Source organism: Acomys minous (genome assembly GCF_964271855.1).
Source record: "Acomys minous genome assembly, chromosome: 2".
Classification (NCBI taxonomy): Eukaryota; Metazoa; Chordata; class Mammalia; order Rodentia; family Muridae; genus Acomys; species Acomys minous.
Window position 1 is genome coordinate 87,076,707 of NC_140484.1, and position 27,417 is coordinate 87,104,123.

The 27,417-nt window shown below is 47.4% G+C and overlaps 2 protein-coding genes and 1 long non-coding RNA gene across 4 annotated transcripts in view; 1 reads left to right on the forward strand and 2 right to left on the reverse strand.

Annotated features, from left to right (window-relative positions):
- SERGEF (secretion regulating guanine nucleotide exchange factor) overlaps positions 1-16,688 on the reverse strand; it is a 207,603-nt gene extending 190,915 nt beyond the window's left edge. The window contains 5 exon segments of the mRNA XM_084773936.1: positions 613-673; positions 6,889-6,983; positions 9,523-9,678; positions 12,218-12,353; positions 16,598-16,688. Of these exon segments, the coding sequence (XP_084630062.1) occupies positions 613-673; positions 6,889-6,983; positions 9,523-9,678; positions 12,218-12,353; positions 16,598-16,657 (508 nt within the window). The 5' untranslated portion in view covers positions 16,658-16,688.
- A 31-nt stretch (positions 16,689-16,719) lies between these two features.
- Positions 16,720-27,395, forward strand: LOC311589250. 2 transcript variants are annotated; one of them, XR_014776468.1, is made up of 5 exons: positions 16,720-16,767; positions 17,446-17,603; positions 21,197-21,397; positions 25,590-25,845; positions 26,782-27,395. It is a non-coding gene; the product is annotated as an uncharacterized lncRNA (long non-coding RNA). The 2 variants fall into 2 exon arrangements; XR_014776469.1 differs by lacking the exon at positions 26,782-27,395 and adding an exon at positions 26,398-26,578.
- The window catches only part of TPH1 (tryptophan hydroxylase 1), a 40,923-nt gene continuing 38,062 nt past the window's right edge, over positions 24,557-27,417 (reverse strand). Inside the window, exons 11-12 of the mRNA XM_084767554.1 lie at positions 26,601-26,734; positions 24,557-25,048 (exon numbers count right to left, since the gene is read on the reverse strand). Coding sequence (XP_084623680.1) covers positions 24,874-25,048; positions 26,601-26,734 — 309 coding nt within the window. The 3' untranslated portion in view covers positions 24,557-24,873. The remainder of the gene's footprint in view (positions 25,049-26,600; positions 26,735-27,417) is intronic.

Below are 27,417 nucleotides of genomic sequence, written 5' to 3' on the forward strand. Positions count from 1 at the left end.
AGATTTGAACTCAGACCCGCAGGCTTTTGAGACAAGCATAGTATGTGCTGACCCCTATCCCACCTTACTCTTTATTTTAAAAGGAACTATGTACAGTCAGTTGTCTTCTAAACTTTAGGATGCTCGAGCCAGGGCCAGAGTCCTATTTACCTTAATGGCACCTGCCCTCCACGTCCCCCATACATGCTGCTGGTCCCTCCGCCCACTCATGTACAGAAGACAGCTCACGTGGAGCTTTTCAATCAACGAACACTAAAATCCAGTGGGAAGGCCACACAGTTCACTGCGGAGTCTACACTGATCGTCTCTCGAGCGGCCTGCCTCACCCACAAGCTCTTGGTAGAGCCTTAAAAAGGCATTAACTCACGTCACTCCTTGGCTGTGAGGACTGATGGAGAGAATCAGATTATGAAAAACCCAGAAGCATGTATGCAATAAAACGAGCCAGCCAGCCAGCTCACTTCCTTCCTGCCCTGGCTTAAGACTCACCCATGACCTTCATGGCCTCTCCTTTCAGTCAGAGCTACCTTCCCAACACCCTTTACCAAGTTTTCTCCTGCCCCTCTATTGCTCAGAATGGGCTCGCTTGGGAAGGAAAGGCTGAGTGGTCACCTGTAGTGGCTAACGCATGCCTCAGTCCAGCAGCGACGCAAACAACCTCCTCTCTCAGGCACTGTCCAAAGAGAAGAGCAAGATTTAGTCTCAGAACCAGCCATCTACAAAATGCCCTGTAACTCACTATGTACAAACCCAGTGCGTCCTGAGGCAACCCCGCACCCAACACGCTCACCCATAAATGCTTCTGTATCTGTGGCTGGATGAAAGTGTATAAGTGTGTGTGTGTGTGTGTGTGTGTGTGTGTGTGTGTGTGTGTGTGTGTGTGTCTGTGTGTCTGTGTGTGTGTGTAGGTACACATGGAGACCAAAGGAAGACACTGGCTCTTTTGCACTATATCTGTCACCTTATTGCCCTGAGGCAGGGTCTCTCACTGAACTGGAAGTCCGCCGTTTCAGCTAGACTGGACAGCTGTCCAGCTCCCTCAGTGCTGGACTTTCAGGCATACAGAGCCATACCTATCTTCCACAAATATTTATTTAACTTTCTGTGTACGACTGTTCTTCCTGCACATATGTGTGTGCACACATGCATGCCTGGTGGCCTGTGACAGTCAGCAGAGGACAGCAGAGCCCAAGGAACTTGGGGCTACAAATAGCTGTGGGCTATAATGTGGATGCTGATCCTCAGCAAAAGCAACACGTGCTCTTAACAGTTGAGGAGTCCTTTCTCTAGCCCTTGCTTCTTGACTGGTTGTTGTTATTGTTGTTGTTGTTGTTGTTGCATGGGTTCTAGAGATCCAAATCTAATTTTTCTTTTTTTTTTTTAATTTTTAAATTTTTTTTATTTCATGAACATTGGTGTGAGGGTGTCAGATCCCTTGGAACCTGAATTACAGACAGTTGTGAGCTGTCATGTGGGTGCTGGGAATTGAACCCGGGTCCTTTGGAAGAACAAACAGTGCTCTTAACCACTGAGCCATCTCTCTAGCCCCCCAAATCTAATTTTTCATGCTTGTATAACAGGCACTCTTACCATTAAGCCATCTCCACAGCCCTGTAAAATAACCTTTAAAAAGTTTATCAGAGCATAGCACCACATTGTACTACCTCTCAAGGGTAGTGGGGGGAGGAGACCTCCAAAGTCACCCATTCCAATAGTTAGTAAACATTTCCTAAAAAACAGCCAAATACCATATGGCTCCTGCCACACAGCTCAGCTCTGTAACATCAAACAGCTACATATGAGAAAGCATGGCTGTGCTCCAGTAAGACTTAAAATGCCAGGGCTGCCACGGTCCCTCCTGACCCAGTCCCATCCCTACCCAAGATCAGAAGCTCTTCCTTAAGTGGTCACCCAGGCCCTCCCAGCAACCGCCTCCTGAAACACAGGGCTTCTCCACTTCCCTAGGCGCCTGCTCTGACCCTGCACATCTCCACGTATCTCTTTAGGTGGAGCCAAAACCCAGCTGCCTTTAGCTTCTGACAACGCTTTCCAAATATTTGAAGACAGTTGTCATGTCCTCTCTAATACATCTTGTGGCGGTTTTAAAAATAGGTCCTCCAATTCTTTGATACTGTTCCCTTCAAGTCGCAGTGCTTGATTCCCTCCCCTGTGTGGGCTGGACTTAGTGACACACTTCTCATGCAAAGAATGAAGGAGCAGAGTGAGTCAGAGGCAGGGAGATAAAAGGCGCCGCCGAGGCCTCCCCTTAAGGGAGCCAGCAGCCAGGTCTGAAGAGCTGCACAGAGAGGCCCACAGAGCAAGGAACTGTGAGGCCCGCCGGAAGCATCGGAAGAGCTTGGCCATGGGTCTGTGTCCCAGTCCAGCCCAGGAGGTTGTGTCCAGAGCCGGCTGCGTCTTCACTGCTACCTTCTTGAAAGACCAGCTCAGAGGTCCCATTCCTGGCCCTCAAAAGAGATGGGATGCCGCTGGCCTTAGCTGCTGGCACATACAGTAGATGACTAATGCACTCTTTAGACAGAGAGCCCAGTTGCAGCAAATCCTCCGGACACATCCTAGCTCCTCCTCCCCCTGTGGCCTCATCTAGCTCAAGGTGGACTGCCTCCAAAATCACTGTGTAGCCAAGGGTAACTCTGAACTTCTGATCCTCCTGCCTCCACCTCCCAAGTGATGGCACTAAATGCAGCCACCACCATGTCTAATTTATGCTAGGGGTTAAAGGCAGGACTTCCTGGATGCTGCACACACTCCCCCACCTGAGTTACATCCCTGGCCCTCAGTCCCTCGAGGAGGGTGAGTCTCAATGGTCATTATGCCCACAGCCTGCGCACCAACACACATGCGGTCTGACCAGCACAAAGAGACTGTACTTGTGACAGTGGAGTCCTCAGTCCCATCACCCTTGGGGAAAATAAAATCTGGCCGCTAATACGGTTTGTGTAGATGGTTCCTTAAACTCACCTTCTTTCCTGCCTTCCTTTGTATTTCTAAAAATAAGCAGTGGGCCAGGCCCATCTCTGTGTGCTCTTACCTTGTGTACTATTCTACTGCCATGGGTCCCCACCCCACCCTGGTACGTCTACCTTTTCCTCCTCATACCCCATCCTGACCACCTGCTGGCAACATCCCAAACCCTCTTGTCTATGCTTCCACACACTTGTCCACGCTGTTCCTTGACCTGGAATGTTCTTCTGTTCTGTGTTGTCCTATCCCAAGCCTAAGAGTTAGCTAAGCTTCGTGCCAGGCAGGCGTCCAGTTCTCCTTCCATGGGGCTGTACGAGTGTCTATCATAACTTTAGCATCACAACGACCCTGCACATATTTATCATGTGCCGCTAAATTATAAATCTCCCGGGTGCTAAGACGGGTTTTAACCACCTCACTAACCTACATCCAATGCCCATGCATGTCAGCTGCCACTCACAAAGCCTCTGTCACTTCTCACTCTGCTAGACGTCTCCCCTTGCTCTCCGGGAGACAGCCCATTGGAGTGCTCTTTGTCTCTGACTCTGTCATCCAGCATATTTTAGCCATTGTTCCTCCCTGACTCCTTTAATTATATCAACTATAATTAAGCTAAATTAATTATAACATATGTAGGTTCTTACAAGGCCACCTATTTGCACCTGGGAGTTACAGTGGGGACCCAGAGCTCTGTAGAACTAGACTTGTGTGAAGGCCTTGAGAACCATCACCTCCAAATAACAGGCCACAGGGCAGCAACTGAACTCCATAAGAGGACAGAAGAGACCCAAACTCTCCAGTGAAAACGCATCTCTCACTCCTAATCAGTTTAAGGATTAGAAGGGAGGGGCAGTAGAAGTTGAGGCAGTAAAACTCTTTCTTGTATTTCCTGAAATTTTTCTTATCCCTATCAGGACCATTTACAATATTATGCTTTTTTTTTTCCCACTTGACACTTGACACAACCTGGGGTCATATGGGAAAAGTGAACCACAGTTGAGAAAATGTCTCCACAAGAGTGGCCTGTAGGCAAGTCTGTGGGACATTTTCTTTTCTTTTTGTTTTTGTTTTTCGAGACAGGGTTTCTCTGTGTGTATCTCTGGCTGTCCTGGACTCACTTTGTAGACCAGGCTGGCCTCAAACTCACAGAGATCCACCTGCCTCTGCCTCCCCGAGTGCTGGGATTACAGGCGTGTGCCACCACTACCGTTCCGGCTTAACATTTTGTTGATTAACTATGACGTGGGAGAGCCCCGCCCACTGTGAGCAGAGCCACTCCTGGGCAGTGGGTCCTGGGAGGTGAAAGAATAAGAAGCTGGGAGCAAGCCAGTAAGCACTGCTCCCCATATCTCTGCCTCCTCACAGCAGGCGCCTGCCCTAAGCTTTTACCTTAGCCTCCCTCGGTGATAAAGTGTGACGTGGGAGTTGTAAGATGAAATCAGCCCTCTCCTCCCTGAGCTGCTTTTGATCATGATGCCAATCTCAGCAATAGAGAGCAAAGCAGAACACACATGAACCTCACAGGCCTGTAATGGAGGGGGGGGGCGCTGTGAAAAGAGCTCTAAACAAAACCCAAACGGGGGCTGGAGAGATGGCTCAGTGGTTAAGAGCACTGTCTGCTCTTCCAGAGGTCCTGAGTTCAATTCCCAGCAACCATATCGTGGCTCACAACCATCTATAACGAGATCTGGTGTGCAGGTGTACATGCAAGCAGAACACTGTATATGTAATAAATAAATCTTAAAAAAAATAAAAATAAAAACCCAAACGTCCCATTTCCCACCCTCCATCTACCATGGTCACTGCTCTGAGTGGGGACTGAACGCTTGCTTGTGGCTGGAGTAAAAGCAGCCAGTAAAACATACCACCTTCAGGGCCTCAGTACAAAATGATGCGTGGGAAACGCCTCACTCAGAAGCGTTACATAAACAACAATAGCTTGGAGGGATTACATTAGTTTTCAAGTTTCTAAGACTGGGTGGGGTGGGGTGCTGCATCTGTTACCACAGCCACGGGAGACGGAGGCCGGGGAAGCAGGAGCTCAAGTCCTCTCTTAGTTACATAACATGTTTGAGGGTAACCTGGGCTACATGAGACCCTATATTTAAAAAGAAAGAAAGAAAGAAAAAGTCAAGGGGCTGGAGAGATGGCTAAGTGGTTAAGTACTAGCTGCTCTTCCAGAGGAACTGGGTTCAGTTCCCAGCACCCACGTGGCAGCTCACGTCTGTCTATAACCTCATTTCCAGGCTCAGTGCCTTCTTCTAGTCTCTATGGTACACAGAGGCACACATACAGATGGAACATCCATATACATAAAGTAAAAATAAACAAGTGGTTTTTCAATGTCATTAAGAAGATTACTTCCATGAGTATACTACATGCTGCATGGAGACATTCAAACGGCCACATGTTGTACAGTTACCTTTATACGAAATGGCTAGAAAACATAAACCCACATAGAGGGCAGACCATCGGCCACTGGGGCCCGGGGGCGGGGGGAGACAGGAAGCCGCCGCTACTGAGTGTGGAGTTCCTTTTGTCCCTGACGCAGCTGTTGTAGAATTAGGTAACAGCAATGGTGGCTACCTCTGAGAACGCACTGAAAAACACTCAAGTACACATCTCAAAAGAGCGAATTCAATGGTATCCGAACCAAGGCGCAATAAAGTTGTTATTTTAAAAAGTTGATTTCAACTCTTTACTTGTTTTTGCTTCGTTTTGTTTTAAAATTTATTTATTTATTATGTATACAGTGTCCTGCTTGCACACCAGAAGAGGGCATCAGATCACATTATAAATGGTTGTGAGCCACCAGGTGGTTGCTAGGAATTGAACCTGGGACCTCTGGAAGAACAGCCAGTGCTCTTAACCTCTGAGCCATCTCTCCAGCCCCTCTTTACTTTTTTTTAAGTGGCACTTTCATAAAATCATATGATATTTCTGCAGTCCTGGTAGTACAGGCAGTAGAGTCCTGGACTACCAATTGCTTAATCTACTGTCTTCTTTTTCTAATCTGTGTATGTGTGTATGCCGAGTGTGTAATATGTGTGCGGAGAATTGTGTAAATGTATATGTCGGGTACACGTGGGCATACACCTTCACAAACAATGTGAGGTCAGAGGGCACCGTCAGGTGCTGGTCAGACACTCCCACTTTATTTTTAGACCAGGTCTCTGTCTTTGGTTGTTTGCCACTTTGTATGCCAGACTAGCTAGCTGGCCTGGGAGCTTCTAGGCAGTCTCCTGTCTCAGCTACTCGGCTTCCCATTGGAGCACAGGGGTTATGGAACTGTGCTGCTGCATCCAGCTTTAAATGGATCCTGGAGGGCCAGACTCAAGTGCTCATGATTACACAGCAAGTGCTCTTTACAGGATAAGCAACCTCCCCAGACCCTGAGCTTAGTGTCGTGCGGCAAATCGCATCTGTTTGGACCTGTCTGTAGCATAGTTCCCATGCTTGTCAACGCACACAGGAGATGCATCTCTACTGTCCTCATTCATAACATTTCATAATGCGCATGAAGAACAGATCTTTCCACCCAACACCCATCCCCTCAAACTGTTTTTTGTTTGTTTGTTTGTTTAGATTTGGTTTGGTTTTTTTGGTTTTTCAAGACAGGATTTCTCTGTGTAGCCTTGGCTGTCCTGGACTCACTTTGTAGACCAGGCTGGCCTCGAACTCACAGCGATCCGCCTGCCTCTGCCTCCCGAGTGCTGGGATTAAAGGCGTGCGCCACCATGCCTGGCGTGTAAACTGATTTTAAACAGAAGACCTTATTTTCAACTCAAGTTCTACACCTCCATGGGTCCTCACGGACCTACCAAGTCTTCATTATGGATGGGTAAGGATAAATGGAAGAGCCTAGAAACAGCAGGACAGAACAAGCTAAAACTGCGATGTCCTTACCTCAACCGCCTGGGGAACCAAGCACTTGCGAGGGCCGTGCGGCACGCCTAACTGGCCGAAGGCGTTGGATCCGCACGACAGAACTTGACCTTTTTCTGCAAAACACAAGCATTCGGATTACAACTCTAAGAAGTGAGATGTGTCTGTGGCCGATGGGGAGGCAGGGATGAAAAGAGGCAGCAGAGATCCTGCTCCTGAGGCCTTCCTGCCATGTCCCTCCTATGTCCCTCCAGACTGAGCACTCCACGGCTTGTCCTCTGCACCGTGTCCTTAGCCCCAGGCCTAGGGCTGGAGGGAGGGAACTGGAGGGAACACTTACTCCCCACTTCTTGTTTCCACCCCACTTCCCACATTTCCATGCAACAAACCCTGTTCGCTATGATGCTCTGGGCCTTTCTCCTCCCTGTCCTTCCCCCATACAATTGCCTCAAGAGTCTAAGGGACAGGACAGGACACGTGTGGCCTGGTACAGTAAGTTTCCCCTGTGAGACAGGTGTAGAGTCTGGAGGGCAAATCTGGACCAGAGGAATGTTAGACCCACTCGGCTTCGTAATTAGCCCTGTCCTCCAACTTAACCTTTACCCATAAATATCTCATAGTCTGATGTCTGACTCTGACTGCTTTGTGCCTTTCTCACAACTGGTTGCAACGGGCTGGGAAACAGTGCTTCCTTCTGCCCCTTATAACCCCTACATAGCCCATAATAAGTATTTCGCAAGTGATAGCTAGCAATGAAACACTTTATATATAAGGTTTGGTTTTTTTGTTTTTTGTATCTTGTTTTGTTTTGTTTTGTTTTTTCAGAGCTAATCTAACCAAGGACTGGAGCATGCTCAACAAGCTGCCTTCCCAGCCGGTCCGGAGTCTGATCATTACTGTCCAACTGGACACATGTGGAACTCCTCTGCAGAAGAGAAATGCTGACGGCTAAGAAGGACTGAAATGCAGGGCAACAGTTCATGAGACAGATGACAAGCTATTCTGGAGCAGGAGCCATCAGGGATCTCGTGGTGTAGCAAATATGATGAAGGCGGCAGACACAGGGACCTCTGGAGAAGGCCACGTGAAAAAAAGAGCTTGGGACTAGAGGCTGGAGAGCTAGCTCAGAGGTTAAGAGCACTGACTGTTCTTTGAAAGGTCCAGAGCTCAATTCCTAGCAAAACACGGTGGCTCACAACCATCTTTAATGAGATCTGGTGCCGTCTTCTGGCCTACATGCAGGCAGAATACTGTATAACTAATAAATAAATAAATCTTTAAAAAAAAATAAAATAAAGATTGGGACTTTCCCTACACATCTAGGAACCCACTAACAGGCAAGAGCTGCAGTCGGTCCTTTAAGCCCAGACTGGCCAGCTAGCAAGGACAAAGCTGAACAGAGAAATTAGTAGACAGAGTAGCAATGCCAGCTGCTTCCAAGAGAATTATCCTAGCCACGTCACATCACCTGTCTTCACAGAGGCCACGCCTTTTTAAGGGGGCGGTAAGGAGATAACCCAGTGGTAGGACCCATGCCTGGCACACATGAGGCCCTGGGTTTCATCCTCAGCAACATCACCACTGTGGAAGCCCCTCAGGGGGAAAGAGCTGCCCCTACTGCTGGGAAATCCCGCTGCCTCATAATTACCTGGTGCTGGCTGGTATTTATTTATTTATTTATTTACTTACTTACTTATTTATTGTTGATTCTTTGTGAATCATCACATCACGTACCCCAATCCCACTCACCCCGCCATCCTTTCATATCTGCCCTCCTTCCTTGCAACCTCCCCGACTAAAAGAAAATAAAAAATAAAAACAGGGTGGAGACTAGGAGGGTGAGCGCTGTGAAGGGCCTCTCTCCCGCACCCACACGACTTCACTTCACAGCAGACGAGGGCTGACTAGTTTTACATCAACTTGACACAAGCCAGTCAAGTAACCCGAACTGAGAAAAATGCCCGTAAGATCCACCTGTTGGGCATGTTCTTAATCAGTTCTCAAAGGGGAAGGCCCAACCCACTGTGGGTGGTGCCGTCTCTAGGCTGGTGGTGCTGATTTCTACAAGGAAGCAGGCTGAGCGAACCAGCAAGCAGCACCCCTCCATGGCCTCAGCATCAGCACCTGCTCCCAGGCTCCTGGCCTGCTTCAGTTCCTGGCCTGGTCACCTTCTGGGATGTACAGTGATGTGGAAGCCAAAGCCAAGCACACCCTTCCCTCCCCAGGCTGCCTTGGGTCATGGTGTTTCATCACAGCAAGAGACTCTAAGTAAGACACTTAGCGCATTATCCATAATAACCCTTAATGGCCCTCCTGGCCAGCGAGACCAGGAACACAACCTTCCATGAACTTTGGGGACTAGAAATGAGCGCCTCCCAAGATCTAGCCCACACCCAAGGCTCTGACAAATGTATTCTATCCTGATCTCTTTTGTGGTTAAAATTCTCCTTGCAACGATTTCCATATATGGCCATAGAGAACACTTGTGGGGTTTGGTTTGTTCTGGTTTTTTGTTTTTTGGGGTTTTTAAAGGGGGGTATGTTTGGGAGAGTGTTGTTCTTTAAAAGCACAGAAGTTTTTATTTAATCAGGGCCCCACACTGCACTGCTATGACCCAAGGCCTTGGTGGTGATATTTACCCACGAGGGAACCTACCTGTGAGCATGATGGTGAAATCCCAGCCACAGGCCACCTGTCGGATGGGACAACCAGTGAGAGGCTTGCACAGGGTGAAACACAGAACTTCCTCTGTGTGACCAAGCCCCAGCTGCCCATCCTTATTCAGGCCACAGACAAAGAGGCCTCCTCCATCTGCAAAACAGAGAGCTCCCTGTCAGTGTACACAGGAAGAGTCGCGACTGCCAAAGTAAGAGAGAGGTACCCTGAGTTATTTGGAGCCACAGAGAAAAGGCTTCTTTTCCATGTTAATGTTATATTACCTGACGTATGCTAACGTGTTCTAGGATCAAAGGCCAAGGGCCTCAAATTGGACACTCTCAGCTCTGTAACAGGTGCCAATTAATCACCAAATCGAGCATCTACTGTCCCAAGAAAACCAACACCAACTCAATACTTAGAATGTGGCAGGAGCTGTTCCAACAGCCCAACACATGAGCCCTCTCCACCCCTGTGTAGGACCCACAATACTTTCAAAGGCCCATAGGAATGGCTAGATTGTTTTAAGGGTATTTTAATGTAACAATAATTCATATACAATATAAACTCCATCCTTGGGTACAGTTACTTTTTTTATTAGTTCAGTTGTATAATTTTTATCATATCTTTACAAAGGGAGGGAGGAATCCATGAAGACATGAACACTAAAGACCTGTGAAAGCCCCAACAGAGCCCTGAAAACGGCCTGAGTTTATCTGCTGTTCTTACGCCCATGGGGCAGGTGAAGAGGAAATTGAGCACGCTGGTTGGCTTTTCCTATCAAACTTGGCACAGCCTGGGGTCACCTGGAGGGAGGGGCCTAGTGAGAAGTTATTGAGATCAGGTTTACGGATATGTCTGTGGATTATCCTGATTACCGACTGAGATGGGCACCCCCAATCTGAGCGTGGGCAGCAGCACTTCATGGGCCGGGCCCTCGATGTGCTAGAGTGAGGAGAGCTGGCTGAGAACGCGCAGCAAGCATGGGCCGGGCCCTCGCTGTGCTAGACTGAGGAGAGCTGGCTGAGAACGCGCAGCAAGCAGGCACAGATGCCTTTATTGTTCACTGTGGAGGTGGCACCTCCAGCTCCTGCCTTGACGCCCTGCAATAATGCAACGCAGACGACCCCCTCTCCCCTCAGATGCTTTTGGCCGGGCATTTTATCACTGCGACAGACGTAAAAGTGGAACGCTGTGGTAAGGGAGATTATCTGCCAAAGCCACGGGGCTAACGAACCACAGAACGGGCATCTGAGCCCAGGGAGTTTGACGCCACAGCTCCTGTTCCTAACCGTCCTTTGCTAAACTGAAGCCTGTGCAGAACCTGGGCGCCCGCTGAGCACGAGGACAGAAAATTAAGGGCAAGGAAGGTTCTTGATCTCAGGGGATATTTCACCTGGTTGCAGAGCCTTTATGTAGAGGAGTTTTAACTCAGAACACGGCTGCTTTGGCAAGAGATCACACCCAAAGACCTTCTAGGCCCCTGTGATCCAGCTGGAATATAAACAGACTTTTAATCCAAGAGATAGAGGCAAGCGGATCTGAGTTCAAGGCCAGCCTGGTATAGAGAAAATTTCAGGTTAAAAAAGGCTTAGAGACTTGATACCCTATGAGCATATACAGGGTGAGGAGGTCACAGTCATAGGGGAGGGGAGTAGGGGGAAATGGGAGGGAGAGAGGAATGGGAGGATTACAAGGGATGGGATAACAATTGAGATGTAATATGAATAAATTAATATAATATATATATTTTTTAAAAAGGCTTAGACCCAGGCATAGTGGTACATGCCTTTAATGCCAAAACTGAAGGCAAAGTTAGTCTGTAGAAGGAAGCACCCAAGTTTGAAAGTGATATTTAATTGAGTGGCAGAAAAAGTGACAAGTCAGAGAAAGATCTGACACAATAGGATACCCCCAACTCTCACGAGAAGACAGAGGCAAGGGAAGTTACTTAAGGGGACAATGCAGGGGGGGGGGGGGAGAGTTCCAGGCAGTTTTACCGGGGCAATAATAGAAAGACAGGTTGCACAGAGAGAGAGCTCAGGTGAAAACTGAATGAGCCAGAGAATGAGAAGGAGCCAGAAGATTAGAGCAAATTGCTTGAGTTGTCTAGGCCAAGCAGAGCAATTAAGAGAGAAACCACATTGAAAAAGTCAGCTGGGAGAAGAGTTTGAGCCAGAACAGCCGAGTTGAACCAGCCAGCCCAGAGCTCAGAAAGAACAAGTAAGGGTGAGCTCATTAAGCACTAAGTCTCAGAGGCTAGAAACATTCTAGGCCTAGGTTAGATTGTAAGGAGGCTAGAAGCTTCCAGGCCCGGGCCTAGGATAGCAGACAGAGGCAGTAAGCTTCCGAGACAACGACTGAAGCAGGCAAATAAAAGTTCCTTTTACAGCTTCTAACTCAAACTTAAACAGGTTGTAACCCGTCCACCAATTGCCTTGTACCCTTAAGCCTTCGTCTCTGAGCCTTATTTATGTAATAGGGTACAGAGAAGGACCTAGAAAGAATTCACAAGTTCAAGCTCTGACAAGTTACAATTCCCTTAATGGTTATTCGGCTCTTTCACAAAAACAAAACAAAACAAAACAAAAAAACAAAACAAATACTGCTACAAAAGACTAAAGGGTAGCAAGGTAACATCCAAGGGGAAAATATCTCAATACAAAAGCGAGTGGCTATTTGTGAAGAGAATTACCTGTGACCGCTGCAGAGTGGCCCCCTCCTCCTGTGACACTCTTGATACACCCAGGTTTACAGAAGTCACTCAGTCGCTGGGGCAGAAACACATCTTCCTTATGGCCAAGGCCAAGTTGCCCATAGCTATTTGCACCCTAGGGATAAAATACAACACCGATGAGAAGCCCAACCGGCAGCATCAGCATCCACCCGTCTCCCTACCCTGACACGGCTCTCAGACACACACCCGTTCTCAGGAGGCTGTCTTGTACAATCTGTGTTGAAAGCCCAGCCCCATCTGTGAGCACCGTGACTTCTATTTCAGAGCAGTCCTTAGCATCCACCACCATGTGTCTCACCTTCCCTTTCAGGTACACAACCTTGCTCTAGTTTCTTTTGTGTTTCTGGGAGGAGAAGGGACCAAAATCGACTGAGGGAAGGGAAGGGTTCATCTCAGCTTACACTTCCAGGTCAAAGCCCATCACTGAGAGAAGTCAGGGTGGGTACTCACTCTCCGGTCCTCTCCGCTAACTTCCTTATACAGCCCAGACCCGTTAGCTTAGAGATGGTGCCATGTGCAGTGGACTGGACCTTCCACATCCATCTTCAATCAAGATGGACCGATCTGATTGAGGCCTTCAATTGACACGCCTCTTCCCAGGTAGTTGTATGTTGTGTCACGTGGACAATAAAAACCAACCAAGACTAAAGTGCCTCTGGGAGTCAGTCCAGGGATTCCCCTCTGAGAAAAGCTGACTATCAGGGAAAGCTGGGAAAAGAAAAAAAAAAAAAAAACTAGGGGTGGGGGTGGGGAAAAAGTTAGCAGGGAACACTCTGGAATTAGTTTTGCTCCCCTCCCCATCCTCACTAGGAAGCAGGCAATGGCTGTATTTATTCAGTTAGCTAAGGATGCTACATCCCTAACAGGAAGCATCGTTTCATCGGTCCAGTACAGGACCTAGGTAGTGGTCTTTAAAGGGCCTTTTCAAGTATAGCATCTGGCAACTCCAAGATTCAGATCCCCGTGTAGATATACATCATCAAGTCCACACATAGAACAGGTCTGGGGGTGTAGCAGAGGGATAAAGCGCTTGCCTAGCATGGTCCAGTTGCTAGGTTCAATCCCCAGCACCCCGGGGTGGCGGGGAGACGTGGAGGGCGGGGAGTCTCTAATCTGAAATCCTTGCAGATAGGTTACTCAAAGAGACCCAGAAAAGAATTCAGCATATATACGAGCATACGTCACAAAGATGCGGTAAAGACTCGGGTGATGGCGGTGAGGTGAAACAGGAACCTCTCTGGGACCAAAAGCACAAACACAGTAGTGGCCAGGCACTTTAAAGAGCCTTCTGCCCAGTATGGTCCAGGCTTTCAGAGCTTGTTGGTCCAGTTAAACAAGAGGAACCGTGTACCCACGAGGAGAGTCTTCTTAATACTTCTGAAAGTTTTATCTCTTCAAGTATCTACTCCCAATCTGGTTCTTTTGACGGTGAGTGGTAAAGCCACTTAAAAGCCATTTTCTTAGGGCACATGAATGAGAGCGTGTGGTTTACAACAACCACAGTGGCGCCGAGGCCAGCCTGGTCCACAGAGTGAGTTCTAGGGTAGCCAGGGTACACAGAGAAACCCTACCTCAAAAAAACAAACAAACAGAAACAACCAAGGCATGAATGCAAAGCACACACTTAACAAAATCCACCGCGCCTGTTGGGTATTTTCAGCCACCTTGAGCTGCAAGGTTCCAAGATGGAGAAAAAGCTTTGGGAGGGGCGGGGGTTACAGGTCAAAAGGGCTCAGGAACAATACTGCTCCAACTAAGTCCTTCTCTGCATACAAGAAGGCACCTTTAATCCTCACAACGAAGGAACATTGATTGGCACTCGTTTTACAGAAAAAGGAAACTGAGGCCTGGGGAGGCTCTAATGATCCAGTCGCAGGTTTGGGTAAGCAAGTTAGAAGTCGGCTCCTTTCATTAGATCTCACTGTGTCCCCAAGAAAATAAGGATGTGTGGGGATCCAGCCCAGAGGTTAAGCCACGTGACTCCAGACCAGTGGTTCTCAAAATGTGGGTTGCAACCCCCTTTGGCAAACCTCTGTCTCCAAAAATGTTCACATTACGATTGGTCACCGTAGCAAAATTAGGGTTATGAGGCAGCAACAAAAATACTTTTATGGTTGGGGGGGGGTCACTGCAACATGAGGAGCTGTATGAAAGGGCCGCAGCGTTAGGAAGTGTGGGGAGGGCAGCTCTAGCCTGTTTCTCGCCTCCATCACTTTATGCCTCTTCTCTTGTGTCATTCCTCGGCATCACTTAACTGGTCCACCTCCTCCTCTCCTAGAAAGTCACCACCACGAAGGCAGGGACTCGGCCTGGCTCACGGCTCTTCTCCTAACCCTGAAACTGCACTGGCCGAGTGTGGGTGTCAGGAACAAGTCTCTCCTCCCTGCAAAGGCAAACGCAACACTGTTGCACAGGGCGAAGCAGAGAGAGCATAGGCTGGGGTTTCTTTCCAATCCGGCTGCCCCCTTCACAGGTTTGCCGGCTGCTCAACACCTGACGGGGAAGCCAGGCTGGAGCAATCCCAGGTTCGCGCTATGTGCCAATTTCTGTAGTACAGCAAGAGCCCTAAACCCAGGATAAAGCTGATAGAGGAAATTTTAATATACCCTATGGCAACTGTATATCTTCCTTCTTTACAAAGGATCCAGACACAGTGCATGTGCACGCACACACACACACACACACCCCTTATGAGAGGACGACCTGTGTTCCTCTAAAATGTCTATGTTGAAGCCCTAACCTCTGACATATCATTATACAACTGTATTTGGAGACACGAGCTTTAAAGAAGTCATTAAGGGTAAATGATGAGACCATAAGGGTGGGGACCTAATCCACGCTGTCTAGGCTCTTCCTAGGATACCAAAGGATGCCGAAGCACAAAGAAACAACCACCTGAGGCCGCAGAGAAACAAAAAGTGCCCACACCTTACTCTTGGACTTGCAGCCTCCAGCACTGTGAGAAAATACATTTCTATCAGTTAAGAAGCCAGCTCATGGTGTTCTGTCACGGCAGCGGAAGTCACCTGCACCCTGACTACGCAGCAGGTAGAGTACCCCAGCAGGCCTCCAAGCACACCAGTCAAGCCAGGTCCAGCCCTGTTTCGGTCTCTGTCCATTCCAGGCTACATCTGGAAGGCCTTTTCTGTCAGATGTTTTTCCTCTGTCCCAAAAGACAGCGGTCTCCCGGTTGGAAAGTGACAGACAGCAACACATTCAGTTACTAAGCCCACCCCCCCCCCCCGACCCCCAGCTCAAGTGCTACCTCAAGGAGCTGAGCCAGGGAGGCCACACCGCCCCGCTCTCCTTTCTGACAGCCTTACACTCAACAAGTGAATGGCATGTAGATAAAGACTAAATTTTGGCAAAAACATAGGTGTTATGGTCTCCTCTAAGCACAGGTACTGGAATTCCCTTACATCTATTTCCCAAACATTAATACATGGCTGTGCACATACGTACTCATTCATTCACTCTCTAGTCAACAAATATTTCCCTGAGGTCTACAAGATGCCAGGCACAAAAAGAGAGACAATGTGAACACCTCTGGCTCAGTACTCACTCTCAGCACACCTCCGCCATTGCCAAGGAGACTGCCGTTAACAAATCGTGCATTCATTACAATTCTGATATTTAAATACTAAGAACTGCAGCACCCAGCAGAAGCTTGCTGCTTGCTGCCACGCATGCCCCCTCCCCACAATCGTAGGCGTAAATTTTCCTCTCCAGTCACACGTATGGATGACCACGGTTCTCTCAAAGCACAGAGTCAAACCTAACCAGTCCAGACTCTCACGCCCCCAGAAAAGATAAGATCTGGTCACTGCATAGTAACAGCAAAAACGCAGGGTCTGCGCTGCGCCGCGCCGCACGCGCAGCCACATTCCACAGGCCTCACATCCACAGGACGCTCGCCAGGCTGATGGCGCTGGAAAGGAGCCTTCCATCCTCCAGGCAACAGGGAGGTTCCACGACACAGGTGGCCCCACGAACCCTGGGACCAGGCGATCCTCTCTCTGTGCAGCCTCCATGCTGTCTTCCCAGGCGGTCTAGCAGCCAAAAGCTTTCCCAGAACGGACGCTCTGCCTTGGAGGTAGGGTCCTGCCGAAGTGCCTCAGCCCCTCGGGTCCTCATGCCACAACTGGCCACTCAGCCACCGCGCAGAGACCCCTCTCTCCGCACCCTCGCCTCCCTGCGGCAGCCCCAGGGTGCTCCAACCCACGACCGTAACTAGGGCCTCCGTTTCCCAGCTTCCCCGCCACCCACGCAGACGCCGGGCGCTCCCGGGTCTCCGCGCCCCCTCCGAAGCTGCCCGGGCCCGGGGGCGGAGCCACGTACCCAGGCGAAGAGCGCCGCGGCCGTGGAGACAGCCTCCGTGGCGTACGACTTCAGCGCCATGCACTTGCTCCGCCGGTGCTTCCGGGAGGGCTGGCGCGGGGCGGGGCCTCGGAGACCAGGGGGGCGGGGCGATGCCGGGAACTGGGCGAGCCCCGCGGGACAGAGACAAGGTAAAATTTAGGCACTAGGCGGGGCCAATGGGCCCGGAGCAAGGTGTAGCTGGGGACAGTCCCTTCCAGGGCGCGCAGGAATGCTGCCAAAGCACTGTCGGAGCGCACCTTGCAGCCTCCAGGGAACACATCCGGCAGAGCCTTACTGAACCCGCACCATGCTCAGTAATCCAGAAAGCTTGCCACGTGTCCCGCGCTGCCCAGAGGCTGACCTGACAAAGATGTCACTACATAGTGGTTAAGGAGGCTGAGCCTGAGGGTGTAAAGGGTCCAGTCTTGAGTCTTCCCGGCCTGCCCTGGCCGGCTTCGCTGTGCGTTTGGGAACCTGAGAGTCTTGGGTAGCGGTGGTCTCCTTCTCCGGCTGGCCCACGGCGGGAACCCACTCCTGGTGACACAGCTAGGGCTAGCAATTATCTGTTGTGCCCCTGCGTTCTCCCTACCCGCTCTCCCTCCGCACTGCCTACCCTAATTCTGATCACCAGTATGGGTAATTCTCATCCAAGATAGATGTTCATATAATATGGCTTTTTATCAACGTTGTCATAACGTTGGTGGGAGTTAAGTGTACCAATACGTACTGAGAAAATGGAATTCGGAATCTGGAAGGCGGGGGGGGGGGGGAGGATCGAGTCACATTTAAGGCGATGATCTGCATTCATAGCTCTGGCCCCTCTGTAGACAGGTGCTCCTGGGCCCTGACTTTGTCCAGTGTCTCCGGGAAGCTACTTTCTAATCCTGTTCATATGCTCACTATATACGTTGACTGTTGCTGTCTGCTGAACCTTGTGAGGGCAGTTCCTGGCCTTTTCTTCCCCGGACTGTGGCATTTTGAGAAGGTAGGTGGTGGTGTTCTGGGGCTTCACCAAAGGTGCAAAGAAAAGCTGCTTACACAACCAGGTTTATTAGAATTTGAGAGGGTGGGGTGGTTTGAATGGTAACAGTCCTCCATAGATGCTGGTGTTTGAACACTTGGTCCCCACTTGGTGGCGCTGACAGGGGAGGTCATGGAGTTGATAGAGAACCAAAGCCAGGCTGTGATTTTGAGAGAAAGATTACTAAGCTACTGACAAGTTCTCTCAACTAGAAAAGCTGTCAGAAAATAATTTTTTTAAACAGTTATTGATTCTTTGTGAGTTTCGCATCTCGCACCCCGGTCCCACTCATCTTCCCATCCGTTTGTATGTGCCCTCCGCCCTTGCAATCGCCTTCCCCAAAAGAAAAAACAAACAAACAAACAAACAAAACAAGGCATAGAAAACATCTCATCCTAGAAGCTGTGCTGTGTCACAGTGTGTCACACAGTGTGTGTGTGTGTGTGTGTGTGTGTGTGTGTGTGTGTACACATATACATATATACATATATATACATGTATCCTTTTGTCCACACATCTTTATTGCAATGAGTCATTGGTCTGTTTTGAGGCCTATGGCTTTTGCCACACTATCAATACTGGATCCTCACTGGGACTGCTCTGGGATATCCTGTTGTTACCTTGAGATACTGCAGCTTTGAATCTGCAGGACCCGCCCTTTCACACGCCCAGCAGTTCATAGATGAGGTAGAATTTAGGGGTGGCTAACTCAAAGCCCCGAATCTTGGCCTGGGTGATAGCTGAGTTGGTCAACCCACCAGCTCTCCTGCACCCACAACCACCAGGACAAGTCTGCAGCCCTGTCCCAGCTAGTTCACCCAGTGCTGCAGTCAGCAAGGGACAAGGTCAGCTCTCCAGCCCTCGTGCCTCACCTGAGCCTATGCCAGCAGGGCCGGCTCTATTGTGCTGCCCAGGTGAGGTGCAGGACCCGTCCTCCCGAGTGCTGCAGCTGGTGAGGGGCAGGGCCAGCTCTCAGGGGGAAAAAAAACTTTTAAAATATATTTCAAGTCATTGAAGAGCTTTCAAAGCAACAGTTTCTGAAGAGGCCATGACAGGAAGTCAAGAGCTTACACCAGGCTCTCCTTCCCTTGATGCACTTGTCCATTACCAAGCAATGACTTGGAGAGCAGCAGTTGAGAAACTGAGTGGTGAGGTGACTTTACAGCCTTGGGGAGGGGGTGGGGAGAGTGAAGTAGGGACAGATGTAGAAGCCAAGTCCCCTAATGTATGCTTAGGTGGGATCCCTAATGGGCTATGCACTGAGAGCTGAGGTGAACTGGAAGTCCACCAGCCTCACCAAGCTGAAGCTCGGCTTCTCGTTGACTCCATCCCTGCTTGGACCAAGAAGATGTTCCCAGGCCACAATAAGTGCACTGCCTGCCAGACACAACAGCCACTCTCTCTGGAGGAAGAGACTCATGCAGAAGCTGTGGGGGGGGGGGGATCCTGGCTGGACCAGTTGTCCTTGCCAATCCTTTACATGTAGAGATTAAGAGATCAGAGGCCAGAAGAGGGCATCAGGCCCCTTGCAGCTGGAGTTACAGGCAGCTGTAGGCTGCCAGATGTGGGTGCTGTGAGCCAAGCTCAGGTCCTCTGCCAAAGAAGTGAGTGCTTTTAACTGATGGGCCGTCTCTTCAGCCGCGCCAATCTGCTTCTTACAATGACCCCCCTTGACATAATCTTCTCCAGTAGCTTTCTCTGCCAAGGAGAGAGATCTCACATTCAGATGGGGAACCCGAGAGGGAAGCCTTCCCCAAAGTGATGATGGTGGCCAAGTGTGCTCAGCTTTACTGTAGCTCGTGACCAAACACTTTAAAGAAGTAGAGTGGCATATGGTTTTTATTTTATATTTTGCATTTTCTTTTTTAAATGCTTTAAGTTAGTATATATAGTAATGAGTTCCATTGTGGCCTTTTCATACTTTGTTCTAATTCATTGTCCTCCCACATGGCGGACTCTTTGTACCAACCATTGCCTCTTGGGCCTCTAAACTAATAAAATTGTGAAAATGAAATTTGCTATGCTTTTAATGTATGTTGACAAAAATATAAATTACTTTTTGAGGCACAAAATGGCTCAGGAGATAAAGGTGCTTGTGGCCAAGCCTGATGACTGGAGTTTGATTCCTGGGGCCCACACATATGTACATACATAAAATAAAGTTTTTAAATGTACGTCTTTTTTTTAAAAAACACACTTTTCAAACTGCAGAACAAACAGGTGATTTATATTGCTAATCCCACTACATGGGATTAGCTCTGAAACTGGCTGGGGCATGAATGTCTATGCATAGACAATGCTTCCTATTGGTTACAGAATCCCTGTGACTTATTAGATGCCATTCTTCATATGGCACGAATGAAGATTTACAGATGTCTTTCTTCTGCTCATACAAAGAGCAGAGAACCAGCCTTACTTGTTCTGTGCATCACGCACACCTCATACATTTATAATTTTATGACTGTATAATGCTTGTGAGAAAGTATATGTTTTCAGAACAAAAGAACTGGACACTGACATTGGATCAGACCTGACAGGACTCATTCCTGTCAGCATGCTGGACACTGACATCCTGGGCCCTTCATGTTCCAGCACCAAGTGCTTCAGTTGCTGCTCCTCATCAGAACAAGACAGCTCCCAGGACAGCTTCAAAGAAAGCTTCTGATCTCAATTGGTCCAGCATTTCAGACTGTCTCACACAGGACTTTAATTAAGCCTGGAATTTCTCAACATTTAGAAGATGGGCCACAAATGCCACTCCTAGCTTGTTTAACCATTTTCACCAAATTTATTTGGTACCCTACAAAAGTATTATTCATTCCAAATCAGCTGGAAGAAATCTTAAGAGAACGATGCCCCATTTTCCTTAAAGGACGGTTTTGTACCTTTTTTTGGTTGTTTTCTTGGGCAATAGATGTTTGTTTTCATTGGGAGTTGGTTATAAGCTATTATTGCACTTATTCAAAGAGAAAACATAGTTGGACTCAGGACTGTCTCTCTTCTCCATAATCTTTCTTTCTTAGGTATGGATATTGGGATTGAGAAAAAAGAAGGGGAAATATAGAAATATATAGGGATGATAGGACAAAAAGTAGATTAGTGAATCTACTCCTCAACTTAATGCCTTAATTGTTACTTACAAGGTTATTTTTAATTCAGTAATATAAAATTTTGTATATGAATACAAAATAAGTTTCATTTTGATACATTGGTATAGAATTCAAATTTAATATTATTCTTCACACACATTTTATATATACATATATATTTCTACTCTAATATGAAGTATTGTACCCACACAACTAAATTATAATGCAAGGTTTACTTTCAATACTTTGAGAGTGGTATTGCTAGCTGCTTAGGATAATTAAATAATACAAGTTAATTGTTAATTGATCAAATCATGGTCATGTCAATTATTAATCTATTTTTATCACAAGGAGACATCCTAGGTTTAACAGATAGATATTATTCTATATATAAATAAGGTAAAATAGAGAACTAAAGAATGTGGCATTTAAAGATGTTTTTATTATTTCAACAATATATTTACAAAGGACAGGTTAACTCCTGACAACACCCAGCCTACCTCAAAGAAGATGATGAACATCAATGAACTTCCTTATGGAGATGGCTTCAAATGTGGCAAACCAGCCACTGGGGAAAACATCCTCATTTCTGCCATAGACAGAATTCTGCCTAAAAATGGACAAGCTTGGAGGCAAGCAGAGTTGGCGCCCAAACTGTGACAACACAGGGTAAGTCCTTAATAGTTCCTGCCTCACAAATATGTCTGTCAGATATACTGGGCCAGAAGGCTGAAGATGGTGCTCCAACTTTATAGAGAGTTTGGGTGACTGATTATGCAGCAAACTGTCTCTGTCATCTTCTCATTTTGGAAGCTGCTAACCTGCACTTCCTGTCTACTCAGATAATTAATTTTATTTCTTCTCAAGTCCCTGATGGGGTTGAAGGCCAGATAGTTTAGTTTTACAATTAAGCTTAGTTGCTTAGGGGTTAAGATGTTTTTAAGTCTAGATAGGTGTTTTAAGTTGATAATGAAGAGATATGATAGATATTGATTTACATTCAGAATTTTAGACTCGCCAAGATAGGAAAGATGTTTTCTTTAAGGCTGCCAAATACAAATAGCCAAAACACTATGAATGTAACATTTATATATAAATCCTAATTGTTTTGTGCTTCTACTTGCTGTAAGTAGTTTATCCTATATATGTGTAATAATATAAATGTATATTAAAAAGAAAAAAATAGTAATGAAAGAAAAAACTTATCTTCTGTTTATATTTTTAAAATAATTAAATTTTAAACATTTACCAGGAAATACCCCACTCACTTGTAAATTACATTTATGTGTGCCTTTGAATGTTTTCCCTTTTTATATGAGTTTAAATCCACAGGCATTGAAGTTAGGGCCCTGTAAATCCAAGACAAATATTCTTCCACTGACACGTGTACCCAGCCCTCTATGTTTATATACTTGTGTGCACATATGTGTATACATATGTTCAGGCTGGCCTCAAACTTAGGCTTTAGCTCTGATAGGCCTTGGACCTCTAATCCTCCTGTCTCAGCCTTCCAACTTGCTAGGATGACAGGCCTGTGCCACCAGGCCTAACTTTTATATAACTGAGGTCTAGAATTACTGTGGAAATTATCCCTCCCCTTCCCTCCCCAAAAAAAATTGTAAAATGGGCCACAGTTTTCTTCATTCACTTCCTGTAAATAAACATATGAGAAGTCCTGGCTTTTTTTTTTTTCCTTTCTTTCTCTCTCTCGGGTTTGGGAGCCAACTTACAAATGAGCAATAATGCTGTAGATTTTTCTGTATCTTGCTACTTATGTATCTCCAAATGTCAAAGCCTGAGACTAAGGAACGGAGGCCTTCTGACGATTAGCATTTGTGTCCTCTTCAAAAACCCAAGCATGCTGCTGCTGCTGCCGAGGAACAGCTCTCTGGTAAAGAATTACACGCCGTGCTTTTGGTTCAATTCTGTCCTGCTGCCTGAATAATTATTATAAGATTCTTAGGTGTCATCAAAATTCCAAGGGGCTTTTGGAACCCTGATTTGCCAAATATGACAGAACCAGAGGGTAGACAAAGCCAAGCCCGTCACTATGTGTTTCCACCTTCTTGAAGTTATGAATGGTAAGGTTGTAGCCTTACTTTTTATTTTAAAGAGCTTTAGTTGGAGCAAATATTAAGCCCCATCATTTTAACAGCCAACGGCCAGTTCCCTAGCACCATCAGAGTCTTGTGGAAATAGCCAGACACAGCAGAAGGCATCCTCGACTTCCTATTTGTCAGGGTTGCTTTACAGTGCTTTCCATGGTAACCAGGCAGACTGTAAAGTAGCTGAACCAGACAGAACTAACATGTCTCCTTACTGCTGTACAGATGCTCAATAGCTGTTAAAGTGTGTATGTTTATAAAGATCTGAGGTGGCTGAATTACCCTTCCTGGACTTGCTTCCTTGTAGAGCATGGGATGAAATACAGCTTTCAATTGTTTCCTCTGGACTCTTAAAAAGATTTTTAAAAATCTAGTGTAAAAAAAAAATCTAGTGGGTTGAAATGAAGTCTGTTCAATAGAATATAATTTTGATCCACTAATGTGAAAAACAGAGGTTTTTTATTTTATTTTTTATGTGTATTGACGTTTTGCCTGCATGTACGTCTGTGTAGCACTTGCATGCCTGCCTACCCGTGGCAATCCATGGAGGCCAGAGGCATTGGAGCTCCTTGAACTAGAGGTACAGAAGCCAGGTCCTCTGGAAGAGCAGCCAGTGCTCTTAGCAGCTGAGCCCTCTTTCCTACCCTGGTAGTGACCTCTTAAATTCTACTGTAGGCTCGCTCGCTCGCTGTGTGTGTGTGTGTGTGTGTGTGTGTGTGTGTGTGTGTGTGTGTGTGTGATGTGTGTGTGGTGTGTGTGTGTGTGATGTGTGTGTGGTGTGTGTGTGGTGTGTGTGTGTGGTGTGTGTGTGGTGTGTGTGTATGTGTGATGTGTGTGTGTGTGTGGTGTGTGTGTGGTGTGTGTGGTGTGGTGTGTGTGTGGTATGTGTGTGTATGTGTGGTGTGTGTCCCTCTTTGTCTTTCCTTTTTCTCTAAATCTCTCACTCTTTCTCTTTCCATCCTTTATGAAGTTTATAGCTTTGCTCTGCCCCATTCTCCCACCATGCCTTGCTTCACCACAGGCACAAGAACAAATTCTAATGGACCAAAACATCTAAAATAAACTTTTCCTCCTTATAAGTTGATTGCCACTGGCACTTTGCTACAGTGATGACAAGTTTACACAACTGCTTGTGCCAATGCTACACAGCTGACACCACATGTGCTCCAATCCTTAGAGGCCTCACATAATTACAGTCTTAGACACAAACTGCTCTCCTTGGCCTTTTTTCATTTCCTTCCCTGTTTCTTACCCTCTTTCCTCACTGCCTTATCACTCATGTCCTAGTGTGACACCTTGAAATAAAGTGCCAGGGAGCACTGGAATTGCAGGCATCCCCATGCCTGGCTGAGTCTTAGTGATTTCTATATCCCTGCCAGACAGTGCACTTGAAGCCAGCTTGCTCTTTTACTGGTCACGCTCTAGAGCAAAGCCGTCTGCACTTCTGTTCGTGCTACCAGTGGGGTCAGCTACTCTCCTTTAAGTCTAGTGTGTAGCGTGCCTGGGCTGTCACAAACCCAGTGGGGGCGGGAGGGCGGGTAACAGATACACTCATCAGAGCATCCAAAGAGACCATTTGCCAATGACAGACTGGGGGAAACAACATCGTGACGACACCGTCTCTGGCCAGCGGCAAACAACTTGCCCATCAAAAATAGGCACTCAGCAGAAAGGCCATAAGTTTGACAGGGAAAGGTTGGAAGGAAAAGAGGGAAGAGGAAGAGTCATTCGATTATCCTTTAATGAAATAAAATATTTTAAGTGGGCATTCGGTGAGTCATGTGGTATGTGAATTATATTCCCCTCAAGCAGGTGCCAAAAAAAAAAAAACAACAACAACAACAAAGCAAAAGTGGAAAGTCAGTGGTGGTTGGAGCATCCAGGCATGCATTTTCAAAGACAGTGAGTGGCTCCTTACAGGGAGCGGTGACATAAGCTGGGAGCCACTGTCCATCATCAAGCAGATCTTCAAGGGAAGCAGGAAGCGGCCCTGGCTCTGAACTGATGCTCAGAGGCTTTGTGGGTTCCGACTGGAGACCATCACACACTGGGCCACCTGCTGATCCTATCGAGGGCATCGCTGACGACATCAAGGTCATATCGCAGCTCATTCACGGCACCAGTAATGCTCTTGGCGTCTCTCAGGACCTGAATGCTCTGCGTGTACGGATTGTACTTCACTCCAAATGGGCGCTTCACTGTTTTGGTAAATTCTCTATTTAAGACAACAAGCAAGGGGGCGTTAATGCCTATGAGGGTAGGTGACAAAACTAAATAAAGGACAGGAGACCTGGTTACACACACACACACACACACACACACACACACACACACACACACACACACCTGCTTTCTTTGTCATGATAGCAGTGGCCTCAACAGCATCTACTGTGGTCTCAGTAGGAGAGCATGCATGAAATACTCAATCTCTCCTTCCCTTCCCCCTCCCCCTCCCCCTCTTCCTCTCCCTCTCCCCACTCTCCATCCTCCCATACTCTCTTGTCTCTTGATCTACAACCCATCTCTTGACCTCTTGGCTTCACTAAGGCACTCAGCTACGGTAGCTCTGTCCGCCAGTAGATAGTGACAACACTGAAACACACAGTAACAGACTCTTTGCTATGCCTTACATAACCAAAGGAGGCAGGAAGGAAGAGACTGGGAAGAGTCCTACTCTCTGTACTTTTGTACTTGTGTGGTTTTTCTGCTTAGAATGTTTCTAGCTCCCTCTCACAGGACTTCTCCTTTTCCTCGAGGTTTAAAACCTGCCTCCTGTATGAAGCCAGCATGTGAACCTCTTACTTGGCGCCCTACAGAAAGCAATCGTTCTCAGGACCCCAAGGATAACTGCACAGCCAAGAAGTGTACATGTTTGGGGACTGGATCCCAGGTTCCCATCCATCTGGTCTCCCCAGCAGGGACTGCTGCAGCTTTGCACAAGGATGCCATCTGTGCTGGAGAAAGCCCAGCTGCTATTGTTACGTGGCTCTATGCATAGCAAGCCCCTGGAAGGTAAGCGTTGTCTTCCATCCCTGTCTTCAGGGTCCTCACGGTATGGCTTCACGGCCACCTTCATCACATGCTGTTTTCTGCACCCTGCTTGTGTAGTCACTTGCTCCCTGCTATCTGCATCTTAGTGCGGGTTTTGCTTTCACCTGGAGCTCACAAGACTCTCCTAAAAAGCACGTGTGCTCCAGTTCCTCCACCCTGACTCTGTGCTCAGCTGATGACGAGATGGGACCTCTGGCTGTTCTGACATACCCCTGTGCCTTTCGATCTCGCTGTCTTCCGGTGTCATTTCAGCCTAAAACCTAACAATCTAAGTTCCAGCTTAGAACTTGCCTCTAAGGTTTCTGTGATTCTCCAGCTGGAGAGGAGACCAATGGAGGAGACAAGACAGCGTTTCCTCTCTGGCACCACTGTTGCCATTTTCATATGACTACAGTATCTTGTCTATAATTTCTTGTTTTCTTTCTTTCTTTCTTTCTTTCTTTCTTTCTTGCTTGCTTGCTTGCTTTCTTTCTTTCTTTCTTTTCCTGCTGAACTATAAACTCTGCTTGGAAGGATTGGGGAGGAGCCAATATCTCAATGTATCCCACGAGCAACTAATTAACATATGATTTTCAACCTACTCTAAACACGGACATGTCCCAGGTAGAAGGCTCCTGGTAGGCTCCCAATTAACCTACTCGCCCATACCTGTGATCATTGTATCTCTGGAAATTGCTTTTGCAGCAAATGGAAGCTCAAGGGACATGGATTTTTACCTCATCTTCTCCTTTGCCTCTTCAAAGCTCTCAGATACAAAGTAGACATCCTGGAAGCTTGTGATGAGACATTCCTGTTTGCAGGCAACCTTGGGGTCAAAGGGCTTAACTTTGGCATGTCCAGAAAGTGCATGCTGGGGGGACAAAGAGTGACGATCAAATACTGCCTCTGTCTTCACAGAGTGCAGGACTGCTGTGGCTGGCTCACCTCTGACCTGAGTTATGCAGGAGTTCTGACTGCAACCCCAGACTGGCTTCCTGCATCTCTACTTCATCCAGTCTGGACCAAAAAAACCAAGTTTGCTGTCCCCAACATCTGAACCCAAGACCATCTCTGTTGCTCTATTCTAACTCTCTTGATCACATCGGAGGCACTCAAGGCTCTTTATTTGTTCACTTATGTACTTATGCATTATGGCACCTTCTGTCTACCTCCACTGGTCACTTGTACACTTGGCTTAGACCCACCACCAGAGAGCAGCCTCCCTGAGCACAGGGCAGTACCATGGACAGCGTCTGCAGCCTGGCTCACTCCACTGACCTCACTCCTCCCTTATGCACATTGATTTCACATCCCTAATCAGTACAGAACTTACTGCTTGCATCCCACAAGTTTAAAGTTTAAAAAGCTTTCTATTCAAAAGACACGTTTCTTTCTAGCAATTTGGGGAGAGTAGAGAAAAATGTTCTCAAATTATGTTTACTGCCACCTCAAATATTTCCCATAGTAAACGCTTGCTCGGGTACAAGCTCTGCCTTCAGGCATGTGGATCGAGTTGGTAGACACAGTTAGACACAGCTACGTGCAAAGGCTGAT